The sequence below is a fragment of the Tupaia chinensis genome, unplaced genomic scaffold (genome assembly GCF_000334495.1).
Source record: "Tupaia chinensis unplaced genomic scaffold, TupChi_1.0 Scaffold000014_1, whole genome shotgun sequence".
Taxonomy (NCBI): domain Eukaryota; kingdom Metazoa; phylum Chordata; class Mammalia; order Scandentia; family Tupaiidae; genus Tupaia; species Tupaia belangeri.
Window position 1 is genome coordinate 2227278 of NW_006159444.1, and position 16958 is coordinate 2244235.

General features: G+C 41.1%; 1 protein-coding gene across 3 annotated transcripts in view; it reads left to right on the forward strand.

The window, feature by feature from the left end:
* CNKSR3 (CNKSR family member 3) overlaps positions 1-16958 on the forward strand; it is a 101235-nt gene that overhangs the window by 57791 nt on the left and 26486 nt on the right. For all 3 annotated transcript variants that reach the window (XM_006139986.3, XM_027769822.1, XM_027769816.1), the window contains exons 2-4: positions 4098-4261; positions 11737-11939; positions 12770-12857. In XM_006139986.3, the coding sequence (XP_006140048.1) occupies positions 4098-4261; positions 11737-11939; positions 12770-12857 (455 nt within the window). The remainder of the gene's footprint in view (positions 1-4097; positions 4262-11736; positions 11940-12769; positions 12858-16958) is intronic.

Genomic DNA, 16958 nt, shown 5'->3' on the forward strand with positions numbered 1-16958 from the left:
GAAAGGTTTCGTAGTCCTCAGTTCTCAATCTCTCTGGTCTTTTGTAACCTGCATCCAATTGAGAACACTCAGCAAACCCCCCATCTCAAACTTCTTTTCTGTGCTGCAAATATTTCCTTAATGCCTTATATACCTACGTCTGAAATCCCATTTCTTCAGTGAATTTTTTTAGTTAATTAAAAGAGAAATTTGACCTCATCTTTTTCTCCTTATCATTGAGGGATGAAGTTTAACAAACATTCATTGCCCATTTTTTTCAATTTAATGGACTAATTTATTCTGTACATAAAAATCAATCCAAGTCTCTCAGTTTTATGCTTGTATCTCGAGCAATGAGCTTACGTAGCATAGTATGCATTAATTTTAATTCTGATTATGGAGCCTTGTTTATCTTATTTAAAAATAGCTCATCACATGTTGATGGATATGAGATAAAATGTTATTAGTTTTGTATTGCTTCTCTAAGGCTGCCATGACAAAGTACTACAGAAAAGATAGATGAATCAACAACTTTTTTTTTTATCACATTCTGTGTGGAGCCATATGAGAGCGAGGTGTAAGCAGGCTTGATTTCTTCTGAGGCCTCCCTCCTTGGCTTCTCATGGTCTGCTCTCTGTGTCTTCACATGGTCTTTCTTCTGGGTGCGTCTGTCTTAGTATCCTCTTTTTGTAACTATCAAAGTCATATTGGATTGAGCTGGTTGAACTTAATTACTTCTTGAAAGATTTTTCTCTTTAAATTCAAATACACTCTGAGGTATGGAGAGTTAGGATTTCCACATATGAATTTTCACAAGACACAATTCAGCAATAACAGAGATTAAATATAGACCTTGGTTTATTCTAAAATTTTGTGACAATTTTTTTAAGCTCAGAAGTAGGCTAGGGAGGGACCAGCAGTTAGCGTAATGGCTATGTCGCTGGGCTCCCATGTAGTTGACTGTGGTTCAAGTCCTGGACCTGGTGGCTTAAACTCACTTAGGGTGCGTGGTGCATGTGTGCCCAAGATCCCAAGAGGAGAATGGAAGAGAAGGGATTGTGGCGTGGCCACCCCCCCTGGGGGGGGTGATTTCTTGCTTTTTATCTCTCTGTCTCTCTGTCTTTCTGGTGAGTGCATGCACCCTATAGCAAAAACCTCTCCCCCCCCCAAAAAAAAAGGTAGAAAGTGACACAAAATATACAAAATATGACACTCTGAGACTGACTCACATGGAAAGGTTCTGGGTTTGCATCTGGAGATCTCCCTGAGCTTGCTGGGCATGTGTGCCTGTGATCTGGGGCTGGCTGAGGCTGGGGGAGGGTCATGGCATCAAGAACCTGTTGGAGGTGCTGTGTCCTGGTCTTTCTCTGTTTCTCTTGCTTGTGGAATAAATAAAATAAATAAACTTTAAAAGGTAGGCTAGGGAAGACAGTGTCCTGAAAGAGGAGAACACAGGGTCTGGACATAGTCTGGCTTAGACCTGGCTAAATCAACTAGGGTAAAATTCACCTGAAGATTAGTCTGCTGTCCATACTTTCCCAATTTTTTTTTTTTAGACATAGTGAGGACTGAAGTACCTTTTAAGTACCTCTAATATTCTGTGATTTTTTTTTTTTTTTAAGAGAGATTTTTGTTATAAGGCATGTGCGCTTGCTGGAGACATAGAGAAACAGAAAGCAAGAAATCACCTCCCGGGCAGATGGCCATGCCACAATCCCTTCTCCTTCTTCTTCTCTTGGGATATTGGGCATACACACAAACACATGCACGCAGCCTGAGTTTTAAATAGCTGGGTCCAGGACTCGAACCACAGTCAACTACATGGGAGTCCAGCAATGCAGCCATTACACCATCTGCTGGTCCCAGTACAACACAAAAGAGCGAGGCTTGTGTTTCCCTGACTTTGATTCGAATCCGAGCTCTCTTCTTCTGTAGTAAGCTGAAAAAATGACTATACAAACTCTTCTGTTGGCTTCTGTGACCATGGATGGCCAGGTAGCCCCCATCTTACCAGCTGTGGGACTGGGGATGGTTATGTGTCCTCTCCAAGCCCTAATTTCTTCATCTGTTAAATGGAAGCATTTTGGAGGCTCTCCTTCTGTGTCAAGCCTCGTCAATGTTGCCAGCTGCAGGTGGATGCTGCCTCTCTGTCGAGAACTGGCTTTGGGTGGTATGGCACTGATGCAGCCTCCATGACTGGAGGAGCATCAGTCTCAATACTTGCTGACCTGCCTAGCCTCTACTGCCTGCTGACCTCACATGCCACAGGGGCCACTGTGCACAGGACCATCAGAATAGAGCTGGTTTATATCATTGTCCCCAACCTTGCTTGTTGTGTGGCAGTCTGTCTAGCAGAGGATAGGTTGGTTCCAGATAGTTTCTATATTGTGAATCTTTTCATGCTTATTCTTTTTGGATTTGATAGCCTCAGGTAGTTATTAGAAATTGTTCCTCTTTGTATATTTTACCAGGAGGCAAATGGTGAAAGTCCTTGGGACAGAGATGTAATTTAGCTTTACTAGTTTAGCAGATTTGAAGATCCAAAGAGTTTACTATTGTGAAAAGTAACTGGTGGGCTTTGTGTCTATTTTTTTTCCAGCCCAGAGAAATACAAGACATAGCTTTCATGAAGGTTAAATGAAATGCGTGTGTCCCTGTGTGTGTACTTTTGTGTACACATGTGTGTGTGTGCTTGTGTGTCTGTTAGCTGGGAACAGCAGCATGCTTTTTGTATACTTTGTTCTAGTTAAGTTGATGTTCATCCCTTGTGTTGGATTAAATTAATATAAATCTAGTCTTTTCAAACACTAAGATGACTTCTTACAAAGGTTGAGTTGATCAATTGATCCAGGATAAAATTTTATTTTAGTAAAACCATTGAACAAGTTGACCAGCGAGTTCTCTATATATGAATAGAGATTCCCAAGTTCTGTTTGGCTTATCAATATTAGTTATTACAATAGAGTGTTAAAATAAGCAGTAGTATTTGACCTGTAAACTAATTCATTTGATATTGCCTTTTTCTGGTACCACTGCTGGTACCTTCTCCTTTGGAGTATGTACTCATTGTAAATTTTTCAGTTGCAAGGAACACTCAGCATAAACACATTTAAGCTAGAAAATGTATGTGAAAAATTTTAGGGATAGAAATTTTCTTTTTCTTTCTTTCTTTCTTTCTTTCTTTTTTTTTTTTTTAGGTTTATTCTATAGGGCACATGCACTTGCTGAAGAGAGACAGAGGCAGAGAGAAGGAAAGAGAGAGATCATTCCCAGGAAGGATGGCCACACCACCATCCTTCTCCTCTGTTTTCCTCTTGGGACTTCTGGCATGCATGCACATGTGCATCGTGTGATTTTTAAGCTACTTAGTCTAGGACTTGAACTGTAGCTGTCTACATGTGAGTCTAGCACCTTAGCCACCAGCATAGATGTATTTTTAAACAGGGTTAGATCCAAGGGCATATAGGATATAATCAGAGCATTTTTTCTTTCTCCCCTTTAAATGACATTAATCTCAGAAAGCTGATCAGAGAAGACCATTAGTATTGCCAAACTTGTATTCTATGATTTCCAATTGGAAAGGAAGGAAGTGCCCTTATCTGCCTGTATGCATATATGAGATATCAAGGAAGAGTTTGATTGGTTATGCTTGACTCACATTGTCATCACTGAACCCATGACTGGCTGTCATAGAGTACCCTGGCCAGAATGGCTATCGGTCAACCACTGTGGCAAATCATCTCGATTGGCAAGTTCACTGGAAGAGGGATGGTGTCCCAAAGGGTAGGTTGCTTAGCAAACAGACAACATATGGCTGGTACAGATAACTACTGTTTCAAATCAGCAGGGGTTCAGTGTTTATTCTTTGAGTTTACAGGGAATGGGAAGTTAACTCTCATACAATTGTGCTGAATCTATTTGAGAGTTTTGAGCTATAGATTTTCAGTCTGTTTGAGATGAGCTGTTACTTGAAAGGTGTCCATCAGGGGGAGTATGCCTTGTATGGATAATCGTGTAGCGGCAGCGTAATTGGTGATTGCTGAGATTTGTCTACATGTGGGCAATCTTCTGGGTGAAGAAACAAAATGACAGCAGAGGTCTTTGTGTCTTTTGGGCAGGTTTGGATGACTGCCTGCAGCAGTACGTCTACAAGTTCGAGCGGGAGAAGATCAATGGAGAGCAGCTGCTGCAGATCTCCCACCAGGACCTGGAGGAGCTGGGGGTCACTCGAATCGGACACCAGGAACTTGTGTTGGAGGCTGTTGACCTTCTCTGTGCACTGGTTAGTTTAGGAAAAGGTGATCTGTACCCTGATGACTTTCTTGAGAACTTTTTCCTCTTAAACCCCCACTATTTGTGATTTAGAAAAATCATTATTTTCTTAATGATGCATTGGAAGAGGCACTAGTTGAAGATAATATAAGAAGGGAAGAAAATAAATTATTTTTTCGATTAAGGGTTAGCGAACTATGACATGTGAATTGAGCCTAGCTTACTTCCTATTTTTATGGATAAAGTTTCCTTGGAACATAGCCATGCCCCTTCATTTATGGGCATGTGTTGTCTGTGACTGCTTTTGTGCTACAATGACAGAGTGGAATACTTGTAACAGAGACCATGTGGTCCTCCAAACCTAAAATATTTATCATCTTGTCCATTACAGAAAATTTGCATTTTTCAGAAAATGGCCATATTAGTTTTACTTTCTTAACTTTTAAAAAGAATAAAGAGATGGAGATTGTCCTGAATGAGGACATCATCATCTTATTATTATTATTTTTATTTTACAATCCATCACCGTATATCATTACAGCCTACAAAATGAATTTCCCATCCAGAATACACTGTATATTGGGCCAATCAAAGATATTACCATACATATTATCATTAACAGATAATTTTCCACTTTGTGTTTCTTAAATGTTTTGCTTCTTTTTTTCCCCCCCTTGATTCCCTCCCTCTCTTCCTCCACCATTTCTCACCCTCCTCCCACACTATCTCTAGTATGGTTCTGATTTTCATGTGGTTTTGTTACTGTAGAAAGCAGTTGAATTTCAGATATTTGTGATATTTAAATAACTGATGTTTGTGTTTGAAATAATCAACCAATGGAATGGGAAAAAGTATGAATGTTACTAAATTTTGCAGATGATTTGAGCTATCACTGGAACATGAGCAAATTAAATCCTGCCAGGTCCTGATGCTTATGTTTCACCTGAGGCTGCATGGGTAGTTCCTCCAGGTGTGGCCCAAAACCACCTGTCAGGGCATTTTGTTTACAAAGTGGTTGGCATGGGTAGGATTCTAGGCTGCCTGTGATGGTGCCATGCCTAGGATGTAGTGTACTTAACTGTCAGGATTCCGACCAACTCTCAGCATTCACGTTGGGTTAGTCATGCTCTGAACCTGAGCCAGGGGTATATACAATTACATCACTGAGAATGGTGGGAAAGAATGTGCTCCCCAGGATTTTGCCATGGCTGCGCTATGCTCCGTTGATTATATAACACTTGCTACATTGTGTGTATTCTTCTTCTTAAAATGGACAGAGCCTTGTCTTCTGCTCTGAGATGCACTGCTCTTGTTTAGGAAATTATTTGTGGTTGATAAATGAGCTGCCACAGGGGAGACACTGCAGCCAAGTGGTCTGAACATTGGTCTGGGAGGCAGGATTTTTGCATTCAAATTCTGGCTCTGCTACAGGCTACTCTCTCAGTGACCTCCAGGGAAACGGCGGTGTCTGTTTTCTCCATTTGTACAGTAACATTCACCTTAGATGTAGCTGTTGTGCAAGTGTTTTGCACTGCCGAGAAGTTGTCCATCCTGTTTATTTGTAAAACTGTATGTTTTTCGTACAAACATGTTTGCGTTTACTTTTATTGTACTTTCTGGGAGCATAGTTTTTTGGTCTTTTCTGCAAATCTGTGTTGTCTCAGTTTGTGGTAATAATTGGGAGACAGGTAAATTACTTCAAAATCAAGTGGGCTGATCAACATAACGGCTGTCTCTGGGCATCCTCTGTGCTTTTTCCTCTCTACCTCTTAAAATATTAGACAAAATGAACAAAGCTGGACAAATGCCAGAACCTAGAGCTGTGTTTTATCTCCTACAATTTCCTTCCAATTTCCTTTGTAGACCAGGCTTTGACCTTGGACTCATCTGGCCTGCTTTGTGCAGCAGCACCCGGAATGCAGTGGATGGGCCCTTGGGGGTGGTGTGGGGGTGGGGTCGCGTGAGGCTCTGGCAAGTGAATGTGCCTTTTCAGGGCTCAGGAAGGTTTTGTAGAGTTTTACTAAAATACCTTTAGTCTTGATATAATCTCCTCTTCAACATATTCCTTTTTGCAAAGCATGTACTAATAAATACTACTTGTTTAGTGTATTTACACCACGTAGATCTTTGGATGTGTGCATTGGTGATAACTTTTTGCTTTGAACAGTCTGTTCTCCGGACAGTTAATGTGTAATTGCAGTTGGCCCTGGTGTTATAAAAGAGGTTTTTATGTAAATCTAGTTTAGTGGATGTTGATTTTATGATGGACAGGAAATGAGTAGAAGTGAGAAAGGGGGGAGGAGAAAACAAAACCACTGGAAAGTTTGGGAGCAGAATGAAGGGCACAGAGAATGGATAGGGATCAGAAGTAGGGAACGGCTATTGATTAAGACTCCGAAACTGAGGAGCAAGGATTTGCAAATAGCTGGTCATTGTCTAAGCAAGGAGAGAAGGTGCCCTTCATGGGCATTGAACTTGCAGGCAGGAGCAGCTTTGGAAGATGACTTGTGCTATGAGCCGGAACCAGGACCACTTCCTAGACTGACAGAATCTGCACTCAACTTTTCTTTCTTTATCTGGGGCAGAGGTGTCTGGGACAGATTCTAGAGATGTGCTTCCTGGTAGCATTGCTATTAGCCGTATGTAACTAAATAAAAGTTAAAAGAAAATTTGGTTCCTTCCTTGGTTGCACTAGCTACATTTCAAGGGTTCAGAAGCTGCATGTAGCTGGTAGCAGTAATAATCCACAATACTATACTGTAGAAAGTTCTGTTGGACAGCTCTGGTTGAAAGGATGTGGTTGAGGGTAACAAAGTATAAATGTAACCTTTGTTCTTTGCCAAATTTATAAGGCTCTAGTTTCCTGAAGACCAAGGCAAGGACAGCTGTGTTTTTAAGGTTGAAGCAGGCTGAGAAATAAACAAAGCTGGAATCCATACATGTATTAATTGATGCTACCTAAACCTGTGGTTAAATGAAATACCTTTAGGGAATCTGCTTGCCCAGTGTGCTTATGCACTCTGGTATTCCCCTGCGATCACTTGTTCATTGTGTTTCCTTGGCACATCATTAAAAATGTTGTCTTTCTGGGGCCAGCAGATAGTGTACCAGTTATGTCCTTGGGCTCTCATATGGCTGACTGAGGCTCAAGTCCTGGACCTTGGTGACTTGAAACTCAAGCCAGGCATGTGTGTATGCACTTGCCCAAGATCCCAGGAGGAGAATGGAGGAGAAAGGATTGTGATGTGGCCATACCCCATCCTCGGGGGTGATTTCTCACTTTCTTTCTCATTGTCTCTCTCTCTCTCTCATGAATACACATGCCCTCAGGTAAAAACCTCTAAAAAAAGTTATATTTTCTTAAATTTTTTGACAGGGATAAATTGTAAGAAAGAGGAATCTTTGCTAGTGATTTTTATTTAACTTGTTCTTGCTATGAGCTTTTAAAATGCTTTTAGGAGAACTACGAAGTATATTTCTTAGGTTGTAATTTAATTTGCTCAAGTCAGTAAGATGGTTTTGATTTTGTCTTTGACACCTCTTGTATGTTGATACCTCTTATTTGATTGCAAAGATACCTCTTATATGATTTTGTATGTTAGTTCATGAACAGAACTTATAGGAATGGAGAAGAGAAATAGAAAGTTATGTAAGATTTATTCTTAGCAAAAATGTGTGTAATTATAAGGCACCAGACGACTGAGAATCTTGTCTCTGTCTTTTTTCTGGTCTAGTGTATGGTTCTTTAACCAGATCAGGAAATGATCACTTACGGCTAACCCTTCATGAAAGATCTCAGCGGAAGGGCTTTTCTGTGCACAGAGATTCTCAGAGACTCATTTGTTCCTTGGCTTGTATCTTCTGGATGATTTAATCTTAAACCACTTTCGGAGGGAGGCAGTTTTCAGGGGGAAGAAAAGTGAAAATAATTAAGTCTGGTTTGGGAAATTATTCATTTTCATCTACCATTTGGGGTACTTAATCGATAATCCTTTCCGGATTATGTTTCTACAGTAGAGGCTCTTTTGAGTAAATATACTCAATTTCTCTTTCTCTCTTTATTGTGGAATGGGATCAACAGGGAAGGAACTTTCCTTCCTCTTTCCTTTTATTTTAAAAGAAGTATACTCATTAACTACTTCTGTCCCTTTTTCCTGCTCCATGATTTATTTTGGAAAAAAAAAAAAGGAATCAAATCAGGTAAAGCAGTAAATAAAGAGAATCAGTTATAAGAAGGTACCTTCCCCTTTTCTTTTAATATTAAATGATGGTGGGTTTGCAAATGATTGAAGTTGAGCATTTCTTGTAACAATAAAGTGTATTTAATCCTCTTTGAGTTCAAGAAGTAAATGTGTGTAGAGTAATAAAAGTTCCAAATAATCTATGGTGACAGTGACTATAGAAAGCTGACTTTCCTGCTCTTTGTCCAAAACTCTTGATGTAAGTTGGCAGGTCGAGTAATTGACTGAATGAAGGGGCATTTCCCTTTAATCATAACTCCAAGTCCTTCAAAACGGGCAGCCACATGGGCTCTTTATCTACTCAGTGGTGAGTCTTTGATTCTTTGTATTTAAAAAGCCATGATGAATACTCTTCAGTCATAAGAAAGGGTGAAATCCTGTCATTTGAAGAGACATAGATGAGTTTTTGGTGGAAATTATACGAAGTGAAATAAGCCAGGCACTGAAAGACAATGAGTGCGTGATCTCGTTCATTTGTGGAAGCTGAAAGCTTTGTTCACATAGAAGTGGGAAAGTGGGATGAGGGACACCAGAGGATGGGAGGGGAGGAGGAGAAATAAGAGAAAGCTGGCTTCCAGAGTCTAGAGGGAATGAGTTTGAGGTAACTACAGTTAATAACAATTAAATGTATATTTCAAAAAAGGCTAGAAACAAGGGTTTTGAATTTTCACAACACAAAGTGTAAGGAAAACATTTTGAGATGTTGATTATTTTTTGCCTTGGTTTGATCATTAGACATCATATACATATATTAAAATATATCACACTGTACCCCACAAATATGCACAATTATTCTATATCAATTAAAAGTTGTATTTAAGGGCCAGCAGGTGGCATGGAGGTTAAAGTGCTGAGTCCCACATGGTCAGCTGTTAAATTTGAGTACCGGACCTGGGTGCTTGAAAATCATGCCAGGCAAGTATGTGTGCATGCCCAAAATCTCAAGAAGATACTGGTGGAGAAGGGAGTGAGGCATGGCCATCTCCCCTGGGGGCAAGAGGAGTGATTTCTCACTTTCCCTGTCTCCACCTCTCTCTCTCTCTAGCAAGCACACACGCCCTAAGGCAAAAAGCCTCTAAAATCCTTTTTTAAATCCAATCAGAGGATCGCAAAACCCCCCCTTTATTTTTGTGTGTGTGCAAGATAAACATGGTGAGTTAAGACAACAACAAAAGGCCATGATTTTAATGAAAACAATTAAAATTTTTTGGCAGCACCACAATCCCTTCTCTTTCGTGCTCCTCCCTGGATCTTGGGCATGCACACATACCTGCCTAGCATGATTTTTAAGCCACTGGGTCTGGGACTCCAACTGTGGTTGGCCATGTGGGAGTCCAGTGATGTAATAGCCACACACCATCTGCTACCCTCACAGTGTGTATTTTATGTTTCAGCAACTATATGTTGATTCTGAAGCATGTCTTACATTTTTTTTGGCCCACACATCCTGGCTGGCTAAAGCCAGTTCAAAAAAGCTTTTAGCATTCAGAGGAGATGGGACAGATCAAGAAAGAATTTCGGGGAGTTAAAGCAATTTGTTAGTTTTTGCTTGAGCCAGAATCATGGCTGTTTTTTCTTATTCTTTTGCAATGTCCATCCTATTTTCTGCTTTATCGCTTGGCTCATTCTCAGGCAGGGTGGGTGGAAAGGGGTTGTGCAGCACAGTGATCCAAAGCTTGTGCCTGGGCCTTGCCATGCACTCTACAATGGTGGAAGTCATATGAAAGGTTGAGTTCAATCTCCTGGTTGACTTGTGCATGCCAGGCACACGTGTGTGCCATGAGCTTGGCTGACTGAGAAAGCTGGGGCGTGGGACTGAGGCATGAGACTCTCTTGGAGGTGCTAGTTTTCTCTGTCTTTTTGGTAAAAGAAAGAGACTTAAGAAAGCTTGTGACTGGATGTTGATTGCCTTGGTAGAATTTTCAACATACGCTGATTAGTAGCATAACACTGGAGACTGTTCACTGTTTCTGTGACTCAGTTACCTCATCCGTAAAATAGAGATAATAACATTCTGGCCCTCAAGGCCTGTTTCATACCTATCAAATACTTACTCTGGTTCCTGGCATAAGGAGAGTGTTCAATAATGTTAGCCATAATATCATTTTCCCTTTAAAAATGGTGTCAGATTTTTGCTTTGGGATGCTATTGAGAATGTAATATGTCTCCAGAAACCACTTTACTTTTTGTTAGGATGATAAAACTATTACCTATTGGGTCAGAAAGTTTATAATGTATTTTTCCATTTTTCTATGCAAAAATGTACCATGACTTTTCCGATGACCCAATATTTGAGATATGTACATGCAATTGAATAGAGAAATCTGTGCCTTGCCTTCAAAGTTATCTCCGATTCACGTGTTGTTTCTTGGGGTTGGCACTTTATCTGAAAGGGAGTCTAGGGCTGTGTTGCCATATGAGATTGAATCTCTTGAGCACCTAAGGAAGTTGAACAGTGTTACTAAAGAACATAGGTTAGAATCTCAAGAGAGGGGAATTACATTTCAGGAGAATTAACAGTTAGTGCTGTTCTGTTTATGCGTCTCAGCTGATGAAAATTCATTCATTCAGTGACAATGTTGTTGTCCTCTGTGCTGTAAATACAGTGATGAGTGGACCCTCGTAGACCTTGCCTCAGTGGAGGAGATCCCAGAGACACAGTGGTTCGGAGAGGACCAGAAGTGGATGAGGTGCCATGGTGGCTTGAGAACCTGATTCTGCACCCAGGGGACACATGCTCATGCTGGGCAGATTTTTGGTTGCCACACTGGGGCTGGAGTGCTACTGACATCTATGGGTAGAGGCCAGGGGTGCTGCTAAACATCCTGCAATACACAGGAACCCCACCTCCACAATGAAGAATCCCAACCCCAAATGTTGGTAGGGCCAAGCTAAAGAAAGTCTCCTCTAGATTTGGGGGGTCAGGGAAGCCTCAAAAAGGAAAGGACATTTGGGCCAGGACCTGAGAGACAAGGATGAGCTGCTCCTGCCAAGATCTGTGGGAATAGCATTTCAGGAAGAGGGACTTGGAAGAACAAAATTTCTGAGATAGAAGCAGACTGAGATAGGAGCAGAGGGAAGGCCAACCCAGGAGAGTGGGTAAGGGGGCTGTGGGTAGATCAGGCAGGGTTTTTAAAGTTGCTTGAATAAGTCATTCAAGTTACTTATTGCACATTTGGTTATTAGGAAAGTTTAGATATCATTGATTATTTAAAATTTTTCCCTTCGATGTTATGTTCCACAGAATTATGGTCTTGAAACGGATAACATGAAGAACTTGGTTCTGAAATTGCGAGCGTCTTCCCACAATTTACAGAACTACATCGGTAGCCGGCGGAAAAGTCCAGCGTATGATGGGAGCACCTCCCGCAAGCCTCACAATGAGTTCCTGACTTCTGTGGTGGAGCTCATTGGTGCTGCCAAGGCCTTGCTGGCTTGGCTGGACCGGTAAGTTGTGACCGTGCCTTTTATGTGATACATGAGTAGGGCCTGAGATGCATAGCAGCTTGGACTCCGTCTTGGGGAAATGCACCATTGTCCCGTCTGTGTCATTTTTATTAGAAGTCTGGGAGCCTGGATCAGTGGTAGATTTTAGGGTTCCTTTTGAAGTTGCTTGAAAAGTCAGTAGCAAGAACAGATTACCTTCAGTTTAGAAAGGAGGGAACTTATGATAAAGGTTGTGTTTTACAGAGATGGCACATTATTGATTATTTGATTGGTATGCGGGTGACTTCTGAAGGGACATGGAGTCTTAAGTTTCCTTTTTCTTTTTTCTTTTTTAAAATCTGATAAAGTCTGGAGCCCAGCCACTGTGGTCCACCGCACTAAGACGCTGTGCTCTTGCAGGCTGGTGCCATATGGAAGTTTAGGTTTGATTCCCACTCCCACCTATAGACGTTGCAGTGGTGTGCATCTACAGTCCCAGTGACCTGGAAGGCTGAGGCAGGAGGGTCAGGGCACAGTGAAACCAAGTCTTCCTTATTTATTTATTTATTTATTTTTAAAGTTTATTTAATCAAGAAATAGTTTCTAGAAATGGACAGCATTCTGGACCAAAGATAGTTCAGAATGTTCTCAGCTCATTTTTAAATGTGTTTTTATCCAGCACTTGTGTCTCTTTTCTGTTCAGCTTCCCATTTTGTGTGTTACCTGAGAGGAAACAGTTCTATAAGTAATAAGATCAGCTAGCCTATGGTGTAGCTGTGCTTGTCCACAGAAGTGTGAGATCCCAGTAGATTCCTGGACCTTTTTCTCTAAGAGAAGTTTTTACTTTCCAGAGCTCCATTTACTGGCATCACTGATTTCTCAGTGATAAAGAATAAAATCATTCAGCTTTGCTTGGACCTGACCACTACAGTCCAGAAGGTCAGTAGAATACAATCGTTGCTTTCTAAAATTTTGTTTTCTCCCTTTACCCTTTTCCTGCTTTTGAAAGAATTTCCAAGAGCCAAGTGGTGGTGCAGTGACAATGCAGTTGGATCCATGTGGGGAAGTCCTGCATTCCTGTCCCAGGGTCTCCCGCTGTGTGCGTGTGTGCCCATAATCTGGGTCAGCTGGGAGTGGGATGGCACAGAGTGAAAACCCTGATGGGGGTGGCCATCTTTCTGTTTCTGTCTCTGACTCGCTACTCTCTCTGATGTAGAACTTAAACAGTGTTTTCCTTGTGGGTATGAAGTACCATTCTCACACTCTTCTTCTTTTTAATTTTTTTTTTCTGATCAGATTTGGAAACAGATGATGACTGGTGGCCTTTAAATAAAAGATCACCTTTGTTTGTTTGTTTGTTTAAAAATAATTGTGCTACTAGTCCTGTACTTCCTCTACAATGTTAGAGTACTTTTCTCTTTTTTTTAAATAGAAATTCTTTTTAAAAAAAAATCTTTATTAAATTATTTATCTTTATTTATTTATGTTTGACCAGAGAGGGACAGAGCGAGTGAGCGAGAGAGAGAGAGAGAGAGAGAGAGAGAGAGAGAACGTGAGAAAGCAGACTGCCAGGTCTGGGACTGATCTGCGGTCAGCCATGTGGAAGTCCAGTGCCCTTAACCGCCACGCCACCTGCTGGTTCCTTAATAGAAATTCTGGAGTAATTAAATTTCAGAGTAATATTAGTTCTGAGTATTAAATTACATCTGCTTCTTAATTTTCTTTTCATTCTGACATCTGGTTGTTGGATTTACCAATCAGAATATACTAGATTATGAAGCAGTAACAGCAACTCCCAAACCTTGGCAGTTATTTCTTGCTGAGAGCAATCAAGCAATTTATTCTATGATTGTTTATACCCAAGTGGGTCAGCTGGTGATCTGCTCCATTCTCTTCAGATCGGATGTCATCTGACAGAATAGCCAGTGTCCCACATTATTTCTTGCTAAGGCAGAAAAACACAGAACCTTAGCACTTCCCACATTGACGGATGTTCCGGGTTGGAAATGATACATGTTGGTTTCAATCAGGGTTCATTAGACAGAGCCTGGGTACTGTTAAGAAGTTTTATGTCAATCAGTCTGTAACTTACCACAAAAAATTCATTGTGTATGACCTCATTCATGTATCCATGTAAATTAGATAGAGAAATCTTGGGTTGTTGAAAAAGTCACGACTTACTTTTTCTATGCAAAACTGGATCATGACTCTTCCAACAACCCAGTAATATAAATTAAAAAAAACTTATGTCTACCTCAAAAGATGATTATGAATAGTAAGAGAGAGAATATGTAAAAAGCATAGTGCCCACTCAAGAAATAGTAGCCTGTTGTAGGAAATAGAAACGTCTTGCCTTGTACTAGTTTTCTGGGACCAAATTTGATAGTTTAAGGAGGGGAAGTAAATGTATCTGGTGCTCTTATTTTTGTATGTTTTTGAGTTTATTATAAATCTAACAATCTGTAAGGATTGAGACTCATATAAATGACAATAGGAATATCATTTCTGAACTTAGATTAAAAAATTGTTTGACTCTTGATGAATGTGTATTTTCTGTAGTAACTGGAGGACCCAGGTACTCCAGCAAGTGGAGATATTCGTGTGCATGTGCTCACACAGACATGCAAATTAGACATACCAGCCTTGACGGATGAGTTGGGTGTCATTTGCAGTGTACAGCGTGATGGCACAAGACCGAGTGTGCTGGGACCTGTACTCTCTCTTACTTCTCAATGGAAGATCGGCTGACTCTAGCAGAAGCCTGTCTTTTCCATTCAGTCGTTTCAACTGGGGAATTGAAGGAACAAAAATTGTACCCCTTTGTTCCAAGTGACAAAGAGCGTGTTCACCTTGCTCCTGTGCCTTTTGTGTCCCCAGTTGTGAAGAAGACATTTGCCTGTCTCTTTCTCTCCTTTGCTTTTTAAAATATATTGCCATTTTCTTCTCCTCTTTCTTGTCACTTTCTCTGCAGCTTACTTCCAATAATAATTTCCAAGTCTTAAGAGTCACAGAAAGATACTACTTTTTATTTTCCCCTATGAGGAAACCACATACATCTTTTAAGAATATTTCAGCTGTATTCCTAGTTCACCCTAAAAGGGAACAAAAAGGGCTTGGCAGGGTGACATGTGCCTGTAGTCCAAGCTGTTCAGAGGCTGAGGCAAGTAGAGGTGATATAGCAAGACTGAAAATATTATGAAACCAACATGCACAGACACACACACACGCACACACTCACGGCTTTGACTATAGGCCACTACTTAGTACAAGGGTAGATCTTCCCGACCATTTATTTATTTTTTAAAACCTTACTTTCTGGGGGGCAAGTTTACTTGTCTACTATTTCATGAGAGAGAAAGAGGGGAGATGGCGATTCCCAACAGGGTCTTGCCATCTATGACCCTCCTCCTACTGTCCAGCCTGCCAGAATTGTGGGCATGCCTGTGGACACACCTGGCATGTTCAGATCAAGCCTTTCCACTTGTGCCATCCTGTACAATTTTGAGGTGATTGTATTTTTAAAAACTTTTTTGTTGACACCTAACTAATTGTATATATTTATGGAGCACAGTGTGATTTTTTTTTAATACATGAATACAACCCGTAATGATGCACTCAGGGTAATTAGCATTTATCATTACTTTTTTATTGAGAACATTCGAAATTTGAGGTTATCCTTTCAGATGAAGGAAGCCAGAGTGGGAAGGAATTGTGACGTATGTTTCTAGTCGATTTACTTCTTACTGTGTTGGCATGAAAACTGAAACAGTGATGATAAGAGAGATGAAATGACAGTGGTAGGTGCTGGATTCCAGTCTGGGAAGAAATGGGAAAATGAGCAGTAAAGGCCTAAGAGAACTGAAAGGAGAGAAAGAGAGCCACAGAAGCAGAGAAGGCGGTGAGGTCAGTGACTGGGCGCAAATTATGTCTCTGGGTGCACTGTGCACTTGGCATATGTTACCACATCGAATTCCCAACAGTCTGAGGTAGGCCTATAAGTGGAAACAGAACAATGAAAGGTTAGACACATTGTCCATGGCTCCTTGGCTTGTAAGAAGGTAGAGTAAGGAGAGGCTGTGCTGATGGCTACCTGGGTTGGTCTCCGCCAGCCAGTCTGTGCTGGGCCTGCTGGGCCAGCAGGACTGTCCAGAGCTCGGCCTCACTGTCTGAGTCATGGGGGTGATTGACTCCAGCACCTCGTTTTCCTTTCCATTGCCTTCATGCCAGAAATGTGAAGTCACGCCTGCAGCTGCTTCCTCTCAGGAGGAATGGGTGTGGGGACCCGCATTCATGTGGCGGAGGGCAGAACCTGAGCCCTTTCACATGCCTACTTCCACTGTTTGGGAGGCGGGAGACCACCTCGTGCCCATTGGCCCAGTCACCACAAGAAGAACCCTTGTTTTTTGGATCCTCAAAGAATCAAGTTTGGGGATCCATGAAGTCAGATGGTTCCTAGCCCAGGTTCTTTTTTGAGTCTTGGGCTCTGCTGTGTTGAGAGGAGCCCTCGGCATTGGCGTGTTGCTCTAAAGGATGACTGCGCTTACGTCGTCTTGAGACTTGGATGAGGGATCTTAGACCTAGACTGTTAGTTACAGTTCTGGCACACACCAGCAGAGCGTACTGTTTTTCCAAATGTATTTACTTAATAACGCTGTCAGACAGTATTAATAGGCATGAGCCCAGTGGTAGTTGATGATTTAGTTACATCCATAAGAGACAGGTGGAAAAGCACATTTTTGAGCTGTAATTTTTCCTGTTTTAAAAAGTTGCTCCTGTAGTTTGAGTTTTTAATCACATTCACATGTGTGAAAATACAGTTTAATATTTTTTTAAAAGGTGTTTTCTTTTTAGACTGCTTCCCCACCCCCTGCCCCCCCACCCCTCCATCAAATTAAATTTTGGAAGCCATAGGGTAGTAATTTTGTTTCCCACATTTTTATCTAGTAGAGAAAATAAAAAGATGCTTAAGGAGACAATGGAAGTGTGATTATTAAATCACATAGGCTAGAAATGGGTAGCGATCCCCTCCCCCACTGGTAG